The sequence below is a fragment of the Mixophyes fleayi genome, chromosome 12 (assembly GCF_038048845.1).
Source record: "Mixophyes fleayi isolate aMixFle1 chromosome 12, aMixFle1.hap1, whole genome shotgun sequence".
Lineage (NCBI taxonomy): Eukaryota > Metazoa > Chordata > Amphibia > Anura > Limnodynastidae > Mixophyes > Mixophyes fleayi.
The window spans coordinates 53,091,178-53,112,173 of NC_134413.1; the positions used below are offsets into that span (position 1 = coordinate 53,091,178).

At 39.4% G+C, this 20,996-nt stretch overlaps 1 protein-coding gene across 4 annotated transcripts in view; it reads left to right on the plus strand.

Annotated features, from left to right (window-relative positions):
• The window catches only part of LOC142109012 (protein-L-isoaspartate(D-aspartate) O-methyltransferase-like), a 40,685-nt gene extending 20,486 nt beyond the window's left edge, over window positions 1-20,199 (plus strand). For all 4 annotated transcript variants that reach the window (XM_075192999.1, XM_075193001.1, XM_075193000.1 and 1 more), the window contains exons 2-9: window positions 2,415-2,566; window positions 3,845-3,949; window positions 7,376-7,407; window positions 8,871-8,975; window positions 9,373-9,493; window positions 15,231-15,316; window positions 17,930-18,099; window positions 19,044-20,199. In XM_075192999.1, coding sequence (XP_075049100.1) covers window positions 2,415-2,566; window positions 3,845-3,949; window positions 7,376-7,407; window positions 8,871-8,975; window positions 9,373-9,493; window positions 15,231-15,316; window positions 17,930-18,099; window positions 19,044-19,056 — 784 coding nt within the window. In that variant the 3' untranslated portion in view covers window positions 19,057-20,199. The remainder of the gene's footprint in view (window positions 1-2,414; window positions 2,567-3,844; window positions 3,950-7,375; window positions 7,408-8,870; window positions 8,976-9,372; window positions 9,494-15,230; window positions 15,317-17,929; window positions 18,100-19,043) is intronic.
• Window positions 20,200-20,996: the final 797 nt, after the last annotated feature.

Below are 20,996 nucleotides of genomic sequence, written 5' to 3' on the forward strand. Positions count from 1 at the left end.
CAGAACAATAAAAGGACCCACAACAAGCCAGTTTCCTAAACCACAATACACCAAAGGCTTTGTAAACACAGGCTCATTGTAGCAGATATATGCATCAGAAATAGGCATATCCTATAGCAAGGTTAGACAAGAGACAAATTTCTTCCCTGGTCTCAGAAATAACGATTATCTATCCCACAATATAAACAATATAAAAAAACAAGTGCAAATGCAATTATATAAATAAGTGCCCTGCGCTATTTGCTTTAAACAAATTTTTACCAAAATTTATTTAATAGTGATCCAGTCATGATGAAGGGGCACAGAGGCGATGATGAAGGGGCACATGTGATATTGTGAAGGGGCAAAAGTGGCAATGAAGGGGCATAGTGTGCTGATGGAGGGACAAAAATGACAAGAGCACATACTTACATACTTGGATTTATGCGTATTATTTTTGTAAACAACTTAAGTATTTCTGCCCTGACTTAAATACTTATTAAGTTGTTTTGATCCAAATACTTAAAACTTTCTGTTGGAGTGTGGCCTAGCTCTTTTTATGTTGAGTACACCCCCAATGGTATGGCCACACCTACTTTGGCAGCGCACCTGCGCGGCGGCACATACTTTCACTTCTACTTCACTATAGGGGTATATGGTATGCTACAAAAATATAGTGCTATGGATTGTTTCAGGGAGGGGGGCCCCAAACCAGTATCCTGCCTGGAGCCCCATGAGTTCTAAATCCGGCTCTGGGCTCCCTCACTCATGACCCTATAAGGCAGGGATCGGCAACTCCCGGCACGCACGCAGCCCCCTGAGTCCTGGCACGCTGTCCGCTGTCTAAATGACAGCTGGAGAAGAGCTGAACTGCTGCGCTTGCGGGCATTACTGTGGCATAAAAGATATTGGGGGCAACTATGGCATACTATGTGTTTCTGGGGTTCAACTGTGGCATACTATGTGTTTCTGGGGTTCAACTGTGGCATACTATGTGTTTCTGGGGTTCAACTGTGGCAAGGTATGAATTGGGGGCACAATTATGAGGTATGATGTGAACTGGGGCACTACTGTGCGGCATAACTTTTTTTCTTTTTTGCTGGTCCCTTACTGTTTATATGATATTAGCCTCATAAAATGAGAAATAATTATATATAGCCGCCGAGAGGTGAGGGGGCGGCTACAAATTGCCTGGGCCTGCTTGGTGGCCTGAGTCCCCTCTGGAGACCTAATTTTGAAAGAAAAAAAAATATATATATTTTAAAAGTACTTTTTTAAAAAAATTATTGAGTGCAGGGGGATCGGTAGTGGCTAAATCCCCTTCAGCTCAGGTATCTTCAGACGCCAGGTCATGTGACTGCAGTGGTTACATGGTACTCGGTGGGCTGCTGGATATCTTCCCATGCTGTGCAGTGGAGAATAAGGTAAGAAGAAGGTGTGCTGGAGAGGGGGCATTTGTGACGAAAGGTGATGGAGAGGGGCATGTGTCACTAACGGTGCTGGGCAGAGAGGGGGCAAGTGTGATTTTATAGCATGTGGGCAGAGGGGACATATGTGAGCAAAGCTGCTGAGCAAGGGGGCATGTGTGAGTAAAAAAATGTTAGCGGCGGCACAACATTTTTTTAACCATGCTTAATTATAAGGGAGGACCCATGGAGTTGCTGTACTGGGGCCATGAATTTCTCTAGGCAGCTCTGTGTATGTGTATGTGTATGTATGTGTGTATGTGTATGTATATATATATGTATATGTATATATATGTATATGTATATATATATATATATATATATATATATATATAATGTGTTAACCCGTTCATGATACTCATGCATTCTAGTCAAATCAAGCTACTTAAGGTGTTAAAAGGGTTCTTGTCATGCATTTGGGCCATAGCCCAGGCCTCAACCACCAACCACTCCCCACTGTCACCCCCGGCAACCACCAACCACTCCCAACTGTCACTTCTCCTTCAAGAAATATATATATATTTTTTTTTTAAATCTTTATAAACACTTTTAACAATTAACAAATTAAAAACATCTTAGTATACCAAATTTCAGCCCTTTCTGAATTTTATTTTCCACACACTAAGAATTTAGTAGGTCAGTGTATAACTCTGCCCAGCAGGTGGCGCTGCAGCTTGGTTTTATTTTTTCCAGAGAGACAGACTAACACACGCCACTAGACATTTATATTATAGATAACTGGCACACCTGGGCTTGACTAGATTTTAGCCGGCACTCCGATAGAAAAAGGTTGCCAACCCCTGCTATAAGGTAATAATTATTATTATATTAATACACATATATGATTTGTTCAGCACAGCATACAAAGACAATGGCTATATCATCAAAGCAAAAACAATAGCTTATAGTGTACATGATCGCATAAAAGGCCTCTGTAATCTGATGCAGCTCATGTTTTCTGTCATACAGAGCAGGCTTCGGATCGTCTCTTCGGTCCTGTGACATGAGCGGTTTTATACGACTGGCCACAATAACTTTACCATTTGGACTTCTATTCACAAGAGTAATGGCTTGGACCTCTAGTGGAAAAACACACACTGATCTTATCAACAATCTTCAGAGTAAGTATGTACCCCATGTAGTGTTTTGTTTCCTTACACTCTGCTATAGTAGATCGACATGCAATTTAAACATATAACATTCACAAAAATAATGTATAAAATACATTCATTTATCTCAAAGTTTTATATTTTTGATAATAAAGCACACTGTATTGTTTTACACTATTCTCTAGTAATAGAAGATTGTATATCTTTTATTTGCCCCCTCCGTATTGTAGCTTTTGCTCGTTTGTTTTATTAAAAAATTAAGTTGAACCATACAGAGAAATATTGCTGTGACATTGACATGCCAATGTAGCAAAATGAAACATGTAATTCTTATTTGTTCTGCTTAAAGTATCCCATCTGAATTAGTGTCCTGTTCTGCTTATGAGTATACTTAACAAATTTCCATTTCTTCAAGGAGGAAGTCAGGGATATTGCTTTGTCTACAGAACAATAACTTTTTTATTTTATTGTTAAATTTAACCTTCAGTGGGGGAGGAATGATTTTTACTTTACTGACAATACAAGATAAAGATTCACTTCAACACTGAAAGAATGAATGTAGAGTTATTATTCACATTTCTACTTCTATTTTTTGACCCTGCCCCACATCCAAGCTCACCACATTCACTACGTACATACACATATATAACACTAATAAAAGGAAACTTCTCTTTATTATAAGTGTACTGATGTTGAAGTCATGAAACAGTTTAAATGTATTTTGCTGTAAATCTATACAAAATAGTTTTAAAATTTACATAGGGTAGATTGCTTACGACTCATGAGGGCAGATTCAGTTCCCTATATATCCGTGTGGGGTGCCTCTGGGACGGCAGCGAGACACCTTGTGCAGATATCTTTTAACTGAAGTAACGCTGATTTTTACTCACACCCCATAGAGGTGCAAGCAAAACTCAGCAATACTTTTTACCGCAGTCACTGTAAAAAAGAGCATTCACAATGTTCTTGGGACCATCGCGGACAATTGAATCTGCCCCATGGCATTCTGCCCAGGTGCCAGGGTTTAGCAACATCCTTGATTAGGTGGTTAGAGATGGGAATGGTTTTGCAAATAATGCCAGTATTGATATATGTCGAGGTGTGATTTCAAGCAAAGTCTGGACATTACTACATTTGACCTATAGGTGAGTGTTGAAAAAGTGTGAAATATATGTAATACATGCTTATATGTAATACTGCTTTGTTCTTTTGTGTACAGTGCTACATTCCTACCAATGTGTGTTACAGCATCGCAAAGTACCTTGCTGATTTGTGAACTTTTTGTTTTAGAAAATGGAGTGATCCAATCTTGGCGTGTATATGATGTTCTGGTGGCTACTGATCGAGCACATTACATCCAGAATTTCCCATATATGGACTCTCCCCAGAGTATAGGTAGGAAATTGGAGTGACAAAAGTAATAAATGGTCAAAACAAGAATCAAATAAAATCTACTAAAATAACTTTTATAACTGAAATATAAAAACAGTGTTTTATTCTACAGCATTATTTTTATTTTTTTATTTTTTTTAAAGGTTTCCAAATTAAATTAACCAAATAATGATACAAAATGCAACTTTGAAAGAATAGAAATACAGTTTATTAATTTAACTTACACATACAAACTATGATTTATTTATTCAAACAAAAAGAAGAGCAAGAAGGGTAATAGCAGGTATATTATATCTGCTAATATCCATATGCAAACAGGCAGTGTTTTGGGGGTTTGTTGGTTTTTTTTTAGAATTTTTTATTTTCAGTGGTCAGTCCAGAAAATACAGACAGCAAAACGATAACACTGTGTAACATACACAATAAAGTCACGACAGTAATTGTGGTATATTGGATACTAGGGAACCTTTAGACAAAAAAATGACCATTTTTTTACTGTTTTAAAGAGCAATATAAAATGGGTGTAGGAACAAAAGGGATTGTGGGGGGGGGGGGTGAGAGGGGTAGGACCACAAAGATAAGCACTGTAAGTATTTAGAGGGCAATTAGGGTGTTTTGAGCCTATAGTAGAAGGGGGGGGGGGGGGAGTACGTGTTGGGAAGAGATTTGGTCATCACACATGGGTCGGGTCGGAGTGAAAAGTTGTGCTCCACGGCTAGCCATGGAGCCCAAACTTGGTTGAAGACGTGGTCTCTATCATGGAGGTAGTACGTAATCTCTTCCATAGCGGCCACGTGCCAATTCTGCCTCTTGAGAGCTAAAAGGGACGGAGATGAGGTCTTTTTCCAATTTAGAGCTATGAGTGATTTGGCTGCTGTCAGGATGTTGGCAGTTAATTTCTTGGAGAATTTGCCTAGGTCTTGGGAGGGGTAACATAAAAGAAATATCCAGGGTTCTTTCGGGATGGGGGCTTCAAAAAGGGTATTTAGGAAGCTATGGACTGAATCCCAGAAGGTGGTGATCATCGGGCAGGACCACCAAATATGAAACATCGTACCACTTTGGCCACAGTCCCGGCAACAGCAGGGCGAGGAAGAGGGAAATATTCTATGTAGTCTTGTGGGAGTGTAATACCAACGGTAATACATTTTGTAGGCGGTTTCCTTGAGTTTAGTTGATATAGAGCATTTAGCTATCCCCAGTCTCATGTCCTCCCAAGCCTCTTCATCCGGGGGAGGACCAAGGTCCTTTTCCCACTCGTCTTGGCAGTGTTTTTATTATATGTGCTGTGCTATACTCCAGACTGAAGATGGTAGAGTGAAAGCGGAGCTAAGAAATAGATGTAGGGCCATTAAGGTGAGCAAAGCATAAAAAAGGAGTAACTTTGCACCTGGGCAAAACCATGTTGCATTGGAGGGGGAGATAAATATAAAATGTGGGGACAGATTTATAATTGGAGTAGGGCATGTCCTAGATCAACTTTAAATTTCAGTAAAAATAAAGCTATCAAGTATCTGTGTGCTAGATGAAAAAACGGACAGTATTTAACTTATGTGCAAAATAATAAACTAATTTGCACCTCTTGCATTGTAACATGGTTTGTCCAGGAGAACATTTACTCCTTTTTTTTTGCCTTACTTTGCTTAATGACTCAGGCCCGTAGTGAGGCCCTGTGAGGATTCTCAACACTAGCTCCACATGAATCTAGATAGTCACCTCACCTGACTACTGCAGTTTTCTTTACGCTGCAATCTTTACTAAGCGGCTTGATTGGACATGGTGTGTGTCTGTTAGCTTTTCCAGCCAAGTAGCAGTTTCCTGGAAACTGCCAGCACCGTGATAGGCATGAAGAAATATGTGGAGTACTCACTCTGCCCCAGCAGATGCTCTTGGTAGATTCTAATCTAATATGGAAGTAAAAGACCCCACTAGTTAACATTTGTGCACAAGATCATTGTTGGAGCAATGGTCCATCATTTGAAGCTAGTTTGTAAGGCTAAAGAAGTAATTTAAGACACTTTACTGTCAAACATTTACTGAAGTGTACTTAATACAAGGGAAAACATATGTTAGCTTTATGCTGTTTTTGCAATGTTGCCATAATTCTGGATTACGTTTTGTGGGATACATTTTGTGTTCAATACATTTTTGTTTATATTAGGTAAATATTTAGCCAATATATCAGTGTTCAATATGCAAAATGATTGGTTGCACAATTATAAAGGGATACATTTTATATGTCATGTATTTCAAATTACCTGGTTATTCTGGAGTTGCAGTGTTTGAATTAAATTTTATCGCATAGCTATTTACTGAAAGTTTGGCAGGTAATTGAAAGAACATCCTAACAGACTTATAGTGGGACAGGTACAGAACAAAGATAATGGCTTGTAGTTGACTTGTTATACCTATATGAAATTCCAGTGATTTTTTTATTTTATTTTTATTTTTTAACAATTACAATAAAACCATACTTACCTACTTTTAGAGGCAGCTGTCCGGAAGGGGTCCGTCAAGGGGGCGGGGCCACATGTGGCATGCCATTAGGCTCCGTCCCTGTCAATCATTTTAGCCAATCGCAGCAGGGGGCGGGACCACGATGCCGCATTTAGCCCCGCCATCTTCAACAGCGACAACACCTGGATCCGGAATTTTTGCCTGGTCTCTCGGGAGTCCGGGAGAACTTCCAAAAATTCAGGAGTCTCCCAGACATTTTCTGGGAGAGTAGGCAACTATGAATAAAACTATGTTGAGTTGAATGAGTTAAAAAAAAAATGCATTTATTTTTACTGAAGAAAATGACAGAATAATCTTCAATCAGTGGCAACAAACCTGATTGTAGAACTGGTGATTGGAGAACAACATATACAAAAGGGGAAAAAATGAAGATGAGATTAAAAAAGAAAAGGGGATCACTCGAATATGTCTAATCACAAAATCTCAAAGAGTGAATTATGCTTAAAGTTAGAAAATCTTAAGAAAACATTCATATGAAAAAGGTGAGCACATTTTATGAAGAAATAGGAGCTGAATTAATCATGGAAGTCGACGTTTAGGTTATCAGGTTCTCTAGAATTTATCCCTCCATCTCATTGTATGAGTTGTCACTGCAAGCAGTGGAGAAGGATGACACACAGAGTAAGAAGCAGATTTTCTTTTCACCAAAGTGTTGAATATAATAATGATAACTTGAGCATTGCACATTAGAATATGGTAATTGCATACCTAGAGAAAAGTAATATGCAAGATGAATAGAATTATTCAGGTTACAATAATTTTAAAACCTAACACCCTTTTTTATAGACTTTACTTTTGCTATCATTTTAATCAGTCAGTTCACTTCTAGATTCTTCTTTTAAAACTCCTCTTCTACCTGACTTGGGGAGGATTTCAGGGTAAATATTAACTATATCTTTATCTTGCCCACAGGGTACAAGGCTACAATTAGTGCACCACACATGGTGAGTCTTCCATGCATTGTCATTTTACATTTCAGCTGAAAATCGTTTGAAATGTAGGAAACTGAGGGAAGTTCTGATAAAACTGTATGACTATAGAGACATCTGGGAAAAGATGGGATGGCTGTAACAGGAAAGACAATAAACTGCCAAAACTGGTGTTTAAAGAAAGAAAGATTGTGTTAAATAAACCAAAACTAGAAAACAAAGACCTATTTTTATGTCATTTCATGCCATTCGTGTCCAAGCTAACCCCATAAACTAAAAAAGAATACTTTTTAAAAGACATCCACCCCTAATCTTGCTCCTTTTTGAACAATTAATTATTCTCACATTGTTTAATGAAATTTCTTTGCATAGATATGAATTGTTTAGCATTACTATGGGCTGCCATATTGATTCATTGCTCAGGTGAGTCAAAAGGAAATGTATAGATTCCAATAAAACAGTACCCAAGTTAGCGCAAATTTTCACAGAAAATGGCAATAATTGATTGGTAATAAAAAAAATAAATTAAATCAAATTTTAGATCAGAGTAAGATTACTCAGCAAGAACACATATACAATTTAAGTTATATTAAAAAATAAAAGTAACCTTTTCAGTTATCTTGACACTTTAAGGAGAGTACCAGGAGATCTGCCATTGCTGTTGTGAATGATTGTTATGGCAGCATTACGTATAGAATTGTGAAGGTGAACCAATTAGCCAGGAGTTGCACTAGTTAGTCTGTGGCCTATAGAGAGTAGCAATTACACACTTGATTTCTTATGGCTAAGTAATTGGAATTGTGGAATTGATTGAACATTGAGATGGAATATAAGGAATCCAAGATAGAGTTACTGAGAACAAAACCAAGGGCTATATTTACTAAACTGCGGATTTCTAAAAGTGGAGATGTTGCCTATAGCAACCAATCAGATTCTAGGGCCTGATTCATTAAGGATCTTAACTTGAGAAACTTCTTATTTCAGTCTCCTGGACAAAACCATGTTAAAATGCAAGGGGTGCAAATTAGTATTCTGTTTTGCACATAAGTTAAATACTGTCTGTTTTTTCATGTAGCACACAAATATCAACTTTCAATTTCAGTGTATAAATAAGCTTTCATGTATTTGTGTGCTACATGAAAAAACAGACCGTATTTAACTTATGTGCAAAACAGAATACTAATTTGCACCCCTTGCATTGTAACATGGTTTTGTCCAGGAGACTGAAATAAGAAGTTTCTCAAGTTAAGATCCTTAATGAATCAGGCCCTAGAATCTGATTGGTTGCTATAGGCAACATCTCCACTTTTTCAAACCCGCAGTTTAGTAAATATATCCCCAAGTCACCAAGCCCAGCTGACACAATGGAAGATCATGTTTCTCTTTATTCAGTTGGCAGTAATGTAGCAGTTTGATTATAGTGCATCATAAGCCTAATGTTTATCTGTACCTCACATCAGTATTTCTCTATCTTGCAGCATGCACATGCACTGGAGTTGTTAGAAAATAAGCTGGTCGAGGGGGCCAGGGCATTGGATGTCGGCTCTGGGAGTGGATATCTCACTGCCTGCTTTGCCAGAATGGTTAGCCTGACATTTAACTAGTATGCTTTATAAATGTATGGTGCAAACAACTGGAAACAAGTAGATCCTATTGCAACCAACTATTAACAACAGCAGCTGAAACCCAAAAGAAGTGTTTTTTTATATTTGAAGAATATTATTTGCAGCAGTTTACATTTTGAACTATAAATTAGCAGAATATAATTTCACTAGAAAAATAAGTAAAGAAAGATAACTTTTGCATGTTTGTCATATCTGTACAAGTAAAATGTTGTTCTACAGAGAATTAGTATTTACTCATTTCAGTGACGACAAATGCATTATTCTATGTGCTGTTTTGTAAATAGAACTTAATACATATCAACACTTTATTAATCTGAAGAATAGTTTGCTGTTCCCATTATTGTGTTATTCTCAGGTGGGCATCACTGGAAAGGTTATTGGCATAGAGCATATCGATCAACTTGTCCGTGACTCTACTCAGAATGTCCAGCGAGATGATCCAATGTTACTGAGCACTGGGCGCATTAAGTTTGTTGGTAAGTTCATTATCATTCTTCGGTTTTGGGCAGAGGAGATCGCTAATTTGGCCAAGATCATAAAGCTAACATTTCCCCAATGTCCCAAAATGTTATACTTTTTCCTTTACATAAACTAATTGGCCCAATGGAATAAATGTAACCGTAAAAAACTGACAAATTTGTTTAAAAACTAAAAATAAATAAATAATATATATTTTATTTTTAATCTCAACAATGTATTTGGATTTAAATAATAAAGGCATAGTGAAACAGAGTGATGTAGCATAGAGAGTGGTTTGCCTTGCTTGCTGCTCTTGAATAGTCTGTCTGGCTGCATATATTGCTCTTCACAGGACAGAGCACTTCAAGTAGAATGAAGTCTAATGGTATTCAAATTCAGTAATTAAAAATTTGCATTTAAGGTGCTGCTTGTTTTTAGAGATGTTTTCTCTAAGTTTAGGCATTGCCACCTGATGCTAAATCATTCATTACCTCCATAAAGTACCTAGTGCATACGTGCCAACTTTTCCTCCTTGGCTTCAGGGAGATCCTGGGGGAGGTGGGTGTGCGGGGGCGGGACTTGATGAATCGCATCATTTTGGGGCTAAGATGATATGATATTTGCGTCATTAAGCCCCCTCCCCCCCTGCCACTTATCTATTGCGGGGACGAGGACTGGGAGGTTGCCCTGCTCTCCCGGGAGGTCTCGCAGAAATGCGAGAGTCTCCCAGATATTCCGGGAGAGTAGCCAACTATGCGTTAAAGAAAAGCAGCTAATGATTCTTTAGAGACTGAAGTGTCTTACATTTCTGTCTCCATTACTGAAGTCATGTTGTCTTACCTGTCAGTCTTTGATTAAATATTGGTCTCCATGAAAATGGCCACCTGCGTAGGCATCAATACATGGACGTAATACACAATTTCTGAACTGTGTCGTCGTGCCACAGATGGCGAAGCCAACCACGTCTTGTACTGGCTCAGCATCAGGGAGAATGCCAGACTCTTCAGGGAGTGAGGGAGATCACCCCTATTTCAGGGAGTCATCCTGACATTCAGGAAGAGTTGACCTAGTGGTAATCCATCATTGCCTCCATAAAGTAACTGGGATACGTCTGCAGAATGAGACGCAAGAAGCTGCTGCTGGCATTGGTTCTGTTTATTTTTTGTTGATTGTGCAGGGCTGTGGATCCTGTGGTGCTAAATAAATAAAATGATAAGGGGCCTGATTCATTAAGCATCTTAGCTTAAGAAACTTCTTATTTCAGTCTCCTGGACAAAACCATGTTACAATGCAAGGGGTGCAAATTAGTATTATGTTTTGCACATAAGTTAAATATGGACTGTTTTTTCATGTAGCACACAAATATCAACTTTAAATTTCAGTGCACAAATAAACTATCAAGTATTTGTGTGCTACATGAAAAATCATTCTGTAAGTGTCTCCTGGCCTTTGTTACTTCTGTCACCTGGATTACAGATGCTGACCTTAGGCTGTGCATTTTTTATGGGACTCCTTCTACTCTATACTGCACCAGACTCCATGCTCTACTTTGGGGGTAGTAAGTGAGCCGCAAATCTACTTTTTTCTTTTAAGTATGTTAACCCTTACAGAGTTTACAAGCCACAACTATGGAAGCTGCAGTATTACCTAAGGCTGTAAAAGACTTGATCCTGAACTCTCCTGTAACTTTCATGCAAGTGCAAGCTCTTAAAGCATTCGCTCCTACCACATCCACTCCTGCTAATCATAGTGGTCTGTCAGAACCTGCATATGCTCCAGTATCTGTCTCTAGCTCTGCATTCCATGAATTTAATATCCTGTTCTCTTTGAAATTGACTGGGCATCCTAAACCTTTCTATACTTTCACTTAAACGGTTGCTTGCTGTTTTCCTTTAAATCTCAGAACTTATGCAAAGGAAAATGTAAAAGAGGGAGTCTTTATTTTTCTAGTAAAAGATAACTCCCTAGCATGGACACAACTTTTAATATACCAGGACAAACTTCTTGTGCAAAACTTCGGTGCTTTAGAAGATTATTTGGGTCTGATTCATAGTGGAACGTAAGTGGAACTTGCGTTTGAAAGATTTGTAAGTGAATGTGTATGTACACTGAATTCAGAGTTGAAGATACGTTCAGGTCTGAATGAGTAGCAGATTCGTTCACTTGAAAGCAGACACATTGTTCAGACACTTATGTCTAACTTGTGAACATCTACAAAAAATAACAACGTATTTTATATGTTCTGAGCGTAATTGCTTTGAAGTAGGAATAACTTTTGTCATGCATTGTTAGGCTGCTGGCCCTGATCCCCGACCCACAGAACTAGTTGAGGAGATCTTCGCCTATAGCAGCCGCCTTTCCCTTAGAGGTTGACGCGCTCACCGGTACTCGGATGCCCCTAGGACTTGGCTCCGAGAGTAGTGTGGGCTGGAAATGCAGGACCACAGTGGCGGGCCAGGAGAATGGTAGAAAGCAGCGGGTAGTCAGTACAATAGCCAAGGTCAAGGGTCACAGGCAAGCAGGGTAATCGATAAACACACGCCAGAGGTCGGGGTCAGAGGCAGGGTAGCAAGGTCCAAGGTAAAGGCAAGAAGGGTCAGCATCACGAGCAAAACAGGCAGGGTCCAATAATCCAAGCAGGGGTCATACACAAGAAATCAGTCCAACAGGTTTCCACTAACACAATACAGGAGCAGGTTAGCTGACAGGCAAACTAGACGCTATAACCGGCAGTGAGGCTGCAGACCTCACTGCCTTAAATACTCGGGGAGACCAATCAGGGCTTGTCCCTGAGAAACACACACACACACACATGCAGGCTAATGTCAGCTCATTCAGCCCACAGGCTGGAACTAATTAATGCACCTACTGAGCGCGCGCGTGCCCAGCTTCCTACATTGCCGGGACGCGGTGCTGAAGAGGCGTCCGACCGTTGCCTTAGCAATGGTCGGGTACTGGGCGGAAGTGACGTCCCGGTCGTCAAGGTGACGGCCAGGGAGCGCAGGAAGCGAGCCGCGGCTCATGACATGCATACAATGTTTTTTAAAATCTTTCCTACAAAACAAACAGCAAATCTTAATCTATGGCCATGCGACTACTAAAGTCTCAATAAGCGTCTGCAAATTATTTGCAGACCTCTAATTATAAGCACTTTGCGTGTTCTTCATTATCCGCTACTTACACCTGTTACTGACCACTCGCAAATAAAACCTATTTTTCATCCGTATCTGCGACTAGTTCCCAGTACTGTACATTGCTACGTTAGAACACCCCTACCTTAAGCAGTCATAAGTGGCAAAAAAGCCACAGATCTGAATAGCCACAGTTGCATATGTTCAATTTATAAACATGTGCAGTGTGGAATAAATCAAAGCGACGCTACGCAAACGGGTGTACATCTCACTCTTAATCGGGCCCTCTATGTTTATGACCATCTCTACCATGCAGCCATGCAGATGATAACCAAAACACAGTGAAATGAGGCTGCCTATAAGAACCAGTATCGCTTTGATCTCCTCTGAGGGATTTAAAGATTTACTGGTGCAGGTGGGAATACCCAAATCTCTGAAGTCTCTGACTCAACGCTCAGTACAAATAGAGAAACACCTGATGGAAACTAGTGGGAATAGCAGGTAACTCCTGACCTACGTCTTGTCTGCCTAAAGCCTTTTCAGTTGGAGGTATAGAGCCTGTCAACCCACTAATATTTGACTGTGGAGCAGGAACTGATGCAAATTGGGTTAGTTTGTTACTACAGTATGTCCTCTGTGGTAAGAATGAGGAGCAGACTACTCTATATGTACTGTGTAGAAGTCCAGCATCTTCATTTTGGCCCTATCTGCCCATCTCTAGGCAGTAAGTTTTTGTTTCCTACCATGATATGCCTGAAAGTCTAGTGGTGCAACCTAACTCACACTTCACTCCTGTGCCCTTGTTTAATTAGGGAAATAGATATTAAGAAACACGAGATTGATTGTGAAGCCAGAGGATGTTTTAATTTAGACATTAATTTTGCTAAAGTTCAATACGAAGTTGGAACCTGCTCCTCGAATTCTGCATGAAGGTAACGCCAGAACATAAGCACAAGTTAAGCTTTTATCTTCTGACCTATTGATTTATGGATTCTAGTAGAATCATGGTCAAAGATGATCTGGCATTCTACCGTCCTTGTACCTAAAGATTTAATAACTGAAGTCTTGAAGAGACAATTCTAACTTATAGAAAAAGTAGAACTAGTGGTCTGGGCTGGCAATAAGCTGTGAACTTTTTGTTTAAAAGTTTTGCTTTCTGTGCTTGTGCTACAACTAATTACAACAAACCTATACAATTATTACAACTTTTACAGATCCCTTAAAAACTTGAAAGCTTCATTTCTATGGACTATAATGTTCAGATTCTGCCGTCTCTAAGTTTTAATGCCATCTTTATTATTGTGGATTGCCTCACGAAAATTGTACATTTTACACCTCTACATAAGCTGCCTTCAACTGCTGCTACTACGGTCTATTTATTTTATTTATTTATTTATTTATTTATTTATTTGAAGAGATTATTAAAATGCATGGTCTCCCTGAATCCCTGACAGAGGAGTTGTCTTATCGCTGACAGACCAATGTGCACCAAACAAACTAGAGCATTATTTACCTTCTTTCCCCACCTACAATACAATTGGATGTCTTTGCTTTCTCTTGCTAAATGTGCATACAATAAATATACAGTGGCTTAGTGGGTAGCACTTCTGCCTCACAGCCCTGGGGTCATGGGTTAAATTCCTGTCCATGGCCTTATCTGTGTGGAGTTTGTATGTTCTCCCCGTGTTTGCGTTGGTTTCCTGTTTGGTAGGATAATTGGCTGCTATCAAAATTGATGTGTGTGTGTGTTAGGGAATTTAGACTGTATGCTCCAATGGGACAGCTTAAAAACACACACATAGAAGTTGTTGGGCGCCATCACCTCACTTCGGCTGTGTGCTGTGGACGGCTGCCTGTCTTGTTTGTTCAGCCATGTCCTGTTGCCTAGCAATGGGATGCTCCTTGGCTCAGTTATCGGAGATCAGTGAGGTTCTGACTGCCAAATTCCCTCCCAGGGCTCGCTCACATCCATAATCGGAAGGCTCTGGCACCAGAGTATCAAGTCGCTACCTGCTCCAGCGTTCTTCCTGTTTGTTTCCACTTACCTGCTTCCAGCTCCCTACTCCTTGTTTATTGGCTCCTGACCCGGCTTGTTCTCCAGACCTACCTTTTGGATCATCATTTGGTTCCTGTTTGATCATTCTGGTATTGACTCTTGGCTTCCTCTGATCTTTCTCTGGATCTCCCTCGTGTACCTTCCAGGCTGTTGCTGACCCAGATCGTTTGATTACTCCTCTTCACCCATCACTTCGCTGGTGACTGTCTCGGAGAACCGCGACCTGCACACCATTTTCAGCTAAACTCATACTCCCTTGCCGGGGCTCCCTGGTGAACACTCATCGTCATCATCATTATCCGCTCTTTATACCTGACACGACCACCCACAAATGTGGCTTTCTCAGCCGCATATACATCTTTCTCATAGTATGCATGCGTTTGCGATTGCACATACACACTCTTACTGTACACTGCCTATGTTAGAATGCCCCTGTCCCATCTCCCCAGGCGCAGGCTGGGTAGGTGGCAGAATAATGCATATGTGTTCTCCCACTTTCTGGGTATTTATATTGTAAAAAGCAGAAATACTATATCCTATAATTAAGTTCATTCTGTATTTCTATAGTTGGTGATGGCAGACTTGGCTATTCTGAAGAAGGCCCATATGATGCAATTCATGTTGGCGCAGCAGCTGCAACAGTGCCACAGGAGGTAAGTGTGAAAGCATGACTATCATTACAACCAGGATTACATTGGAAGTTCTACAATAGATTGGAATCACTGGACTGATGCTGGTTTTTTTTATTAAAAAAAAAAAACTATCCATATAATACACTTTTTTTTTTTTTTTTTTTTTTTTACTTAATTAGTATTTGAGTTTAAAGTAAAGGGAGAGGAGCATAATACAAAGAAGTACAAGGGTTGTACGTTTAGCAGATTTCCGTCAGCAGTTATCACTACACTAGAGGTGCGGAGTCTAACACAGCGGCTGGTCTTCTCCAAGGACCCCCGCAAGAGGGTTTGGGTTTTAGTAGCACAACTGCGCAGGTCGCGGTCCTTAAGAGAGTGCGGCAGAACAACGGAATACAACTGAGGTATAGGAAGCTTGGCAATCGGAGCAATAGAACGTGACATGGTGCTTCGGAGATAAAACCTAAGGGCAGAGGAGTGATGCGGATGGCAGGCAGGTGGTAGACACCACAAACGTAGAGAGATAGGATCTGGCCAATAGGAGATGTGGATAAGTTCAAAGGAGGACTGGTATTTACCACGGTGGTTGCAATGATTTTTTGACCAGTATCTGAGATAATAACAGGTGTTATATTCAGCGGATGGCTGGGTTTTACCATGGACGTGGCGATGAAGTATCCGGCCAGCAGGTGAGAGATAGCAGGTACTACGATTCTCAGCAAGAGGCAGGTTTACCACGGATGTGGCTGTGAAGTATCTGGCCAGCAGGTGAGATGTAGCGGGTGCTGAGAGGATCAGCAAGTAGTCTGGAGACGCTGAGAGGAACAGGAACCACAGGAGAGTAGGTCACGGCTACCACAGGGAAGTTGTGTTAATGGGTTAAGGATAATAACACAATTAACTAAATAATGCAGTTCAGATGTTTTCAGTTAATGAAATGAGAATCTGGTGTGTCTAAGGCTACATACACACTTGCATAAAAAGTTAACATTTATGATGTGTTTCTAAAGAACTATATGAATATGAATGTCACAGTACATACTTGCATTTTTAAGTACGTTTAATGTGCATTGCAGTGTTTTTTTGAGGGTTATTTATTTTTTTTAAAGCTTTTTTCATTTTAGTGCATCTGACTTTCATTGACGCAGTTAGAAGCTTTCATTCATCCCAATAGCAATGCATTGTATATGTAATATGATACTGTTACATATGGATTTCCACATGTGTATGGCTAAAATAAAAACTTTCTGATTTGTCACAGACCTATCTTAAAAAAAACAAAAAAAAAAACAAACAGATGCCAAAACCCCCAAAAAACGCATATTGAACACATTTGTGAATGCATATATCATTGTCATCCAGTTTCTATGCATTTGTACTTGACATTTAACACATAATAAAAAGAATACATTACAGCCGCCAGTTTGTAAGTAAGCTAAGCTACCTGGTGTAAAAATAAAATATAACCTGTTCACAGGTTTGTTGAATTGAAATGTGGACTCCAAGATATTTCTAAAAATATAATATTTTAGTTTATATAGCACTAACCTATTATGCAGCGCTGAATAGAGTATGTTTGATTGTTCCTTCACAATGGTCTTGCCAAATTGTATCTAAGAGATGTGTATATGCACCTATTTGACTGCCTAGCTCTTGCATAGATGCACACCCACATATGTTTAATAAAAAAAGTACATTTGATGTGTTATTTGTTTATCAGAACACATCATTGTGTTTTATGCCCATTTATACTGGTGTAATTGACCTATCCTTACATACACACATCTCTAAAAGCCTCCTAATGTATTAAATATATGTAAACTGTTGAACCTTTTGACCGGATAACATTTTCTATGTTGCCACAAATGTTGACTACCTAGATAAATGAATGGAATTCATTTTTAGTCCAGAACTACTTTCCTACTCTTTTGTTTGCATGGGAGCTGTATTTGAGGTCACATTTCATCAAATAGGTTTGTTTCCTACTAAGATTTGGAGATGGGTAATGAGAGAATTATTGAGTAAAGTTAAAAATGTGGACAAATATAAATTAACTGAACCTGTGGAATACAAAGGGTGTTGAAATAAGGGAGAATAAAAAGGACTAAATTAGAAGTTTGGGGAAATAGAAAAGTAGATAAAAATGAGTTTAGGCAAGGGGCATGAATTGAGCAACAGTGAAATGCAATAAGAAAACGCACTTGATGGAAAGAAATACAATGGGGCATATTCATTTGTCGGCAAACGCCGAAAATCTCGCGGCGTGTGCACAATTACCGTTATTACGCTAATAGTGCGCGTAAAAACCGTTATTACGGTAGTTTTCTCGCTGGATTTCAGCTCGCGGCTAATAACGGTAATAGTTTTAACGTGGCGGGATATTCTAACAATTGAATATGCCCCAATGAGTTGATTGCATGGAAAGAAGGTAAGAAAGAAGATCTATTGATAATATGCCTCCTTTTACTACAATGGCTGTAGCATCCACAAAGAGCATTGGACAATTTATGTTGCTAGATCTAGTTTTCATTTGTTATTTTTACTCTGAAATCTCAGTCCATGTTATTGAAATAAAAGCCATTATCGCATGTACTTAACCAATTAGTAACCACAATATTGTTTTATGTCGACCAGCTGCTGAATGTGTTAAAGCCAGGAGGAAGGCTGATTTTACCTGTGGGACCAGAAGGTGGAAGTCAGGTTATGGAGCAATACGACAAAGATAGTGATGGGAACATCACAAAAGTTCGCTTAATGGGTGTGATGTATGTTCCTCTGACAGACAAAAAAAAGCAGTGGCCAAAGTAAGAACTGCAAATGTTTGTAAATAGACCAAGATCATGTATTTCTGGAGCAGTAAATTTAACTGCTCCAAAGATTTTGATAATTTTCTTTCGTCCAAAGTCTCGTTGTAAAGTAATGTTTTCTGCCATAGTAACTGTTTGAAAAAGGTAATGGGAATATAAGTGAATGGAATGAAGACAGTAGGAAAAGTGGAGGTATGGCATACCACCGTATACATCCCCACTTTGACGACCGATATATATATATATATATATATATGTTTTGACTTCTGATTCAGGCAACCATTTTGAGAGAACCTGCTCATGCTGCATTCTAAACATGTATATAAATACTGCAGACAGCCACTGTACTAGCACACCTCTGTATGCATGATTATATGGTGTTCTGCTATGACCCGTGGCTTATACTGCCGCCCATTTGAGCAGCAGAGGCATGATTCCCCCTCAGGGCCATCTTAACAACATTATGGGCCCCCGGGCAAAGCAGTGCACCAGGGCCCCTAGATATAGATATAGATGTATACAGATACAGATATATAGAGATAGATAGATGTACTTGCTCAGTGAACCTTGTAGGTTTTTTTTGCAGGTTTTTTTCCTTTTGCAGGATTATTTATTCTCATTAAGATCCATGCCTGTGGGGCCCCCGGGCAGCTGCCCATTGTGCCCAATGGAAAAGATGGCCCTGTTCCCCCTGACTGCAGTATTTTCAGAGTGGATTGCTCCCGTTGCTTTCCAATTCGATTGTGGCATGGGCAAGAAGGAAATGAGCCTAAATAGCAGTACAACCTCTTTAAATCCATTATACAGTAGGAAATAATATTTAAGTACCTAATCACAGAATATCATTTTCGGGAGTAGTTTCAGATTGCTAGTAGTCTCTAGTATAAGACTGGTAGACTGAAATAATAAATTTGATTCTTATTTTTTTCCATTTGCTTTAGGGATGAACTGTGAACAAAGCTTGGTGCCCTGCAAGATACCACAACATTGAAATGATTTTCATATCTGGTTTACAAGATGATACAGAAAAGTATGCTAAGAGGCAGCTCTGAACCCCATGCAAAGACACTGTGCTGGGTCAGAGATGGTGTTGGGTTGTTAATAGTTATAAATCTGTTTATGAAATGACTGCATCCCTAGGCACTCAAGAATGAATGTTAAACCCATAGATTTTTTTAAAAATAATTTGAGATCTAATATGTAGTAGAAAATGAACTGTTCCGACTTTATATAATTACATTAAAATTATCTGGGCCGAACCTGGTGTTTGTAGGATAATTTAAACAACATTCAAACATTAGAGTGCAGACTCTGTAAAAGGGATGTTATTGTATCCGCTTTTAATCAGAAGCAACCTAGCATGTCATACTTTAAAGAGACTTTAGGGTGAAATATTACCAATTTTGGAATAGATATGTATGCTTTCCATGGATATGCAACCTCATTGCTTTATATGTTGTTTTTTTAAAATGTTCATTGCTTGATAAGGCTAGAGTCACATTTGAACAGTATGCCTTTCCAGCAAGAAAAGCTTAGCAGTTTATTATAATGAGCATGTGAGCCAATATTACAAACTAATTGGATAATTATTTGGCTTGTTGGTAATTGAGGGTGGAAAATCAGCTGTTAACTTGTGTGCTCGATCTGACTCCAGTCATGCAAGAAGTAATCTGGCTGAATCCGCTCAGTTTAAGGGGGGAGATTCAATTTTCCAAGGTTCCGCTGGAGCCTTGAGACTCTGCGGGATGTTGGGGTACTAAAACATTGATTATTCTTGCTTGTACCTCCAAAGAAAAATAAGAAGTGGTGTAGGTACCAGTAGCACATCAAGCGAGGCTCCAATGGGATCTCACGCTTAATTGAATTTGCACCTAAGCGTTAAATTGCTCCAGTAGTCAAATTAGCAGCTTGGAAGATGCTACAATTACAGGTTTAATCCGTTATTAAGTTACTTGTGCACTATCAATTATAGCTTTAATATAATGTCTTTTGTTAGGATGTTCTGGTGACATTAATGCTATTTATACTCCTATACTTTGAAATCAACTGTAAAATGTAAGTCATACCTCTAAATAAAAGGACATTCTGATTATTGTACTAGTTTTCCTGTTTATTAAAATAACAGAAAAATAGAATAAGAGAGCTGCACACATAGAAACAGAATTTAATATCAGAAAAGAACCCAGGTTTCTAGTTTACTCTTCTTTAGGTGTTTGTTTTTTTAAGAGTTTTAGATCTAAGGCTTAAGTTCTTCTTTACATCAGCTCTTAGTCTTCCTTCCTCCAATTTTAAAATGAGCCCCAGAAATCCTCTTCTTTAAAAGAAAATGCTGCCTTCCTGAACTCCTATTAATACATTTTATATATTTAAACGTTTGAATTATATCGCCTCTGTCACTTCTCTCCACTTATACCCCATTCATACTGCACCAAAATCCCGGGTTTTTCCCGGGTGGAGCTCAAAAGACCCGGGTCTTGGTGCAGTATGAATGGTACAAGTGAAAAATCCCGGGTCTAAAAACCCGGGATTTATCAAGGGGTAATCCCCGGGTCGGACCCGGGTTGCCTGTACTATGAATGGTGCAACCTGGGTTTTTGCATAGGGGGGGGGGGGGGAGAGAGGGAGAGACAATGAGACAATGAAAATTGCTCTGGTGATGACTCCCGCAAATTGCCAGGGCACACACTTGTGCAGTATGAATGGGGTCAACCCGGGAATGGTGTTTCTGACCTGGGACGCTCCGAGACCCTGCAAAAACCCGGCTTCAAAAACCCGGGATATTGCAGGGGCGGCAGTATGAAGGTGGTATAAGAGGTATATGTTCTGGTCTTGAAGACTTTTCTGATTATTCTTCATATGCAGCCCGTGCACCATTTTACTAGCCCTTCTCTTAA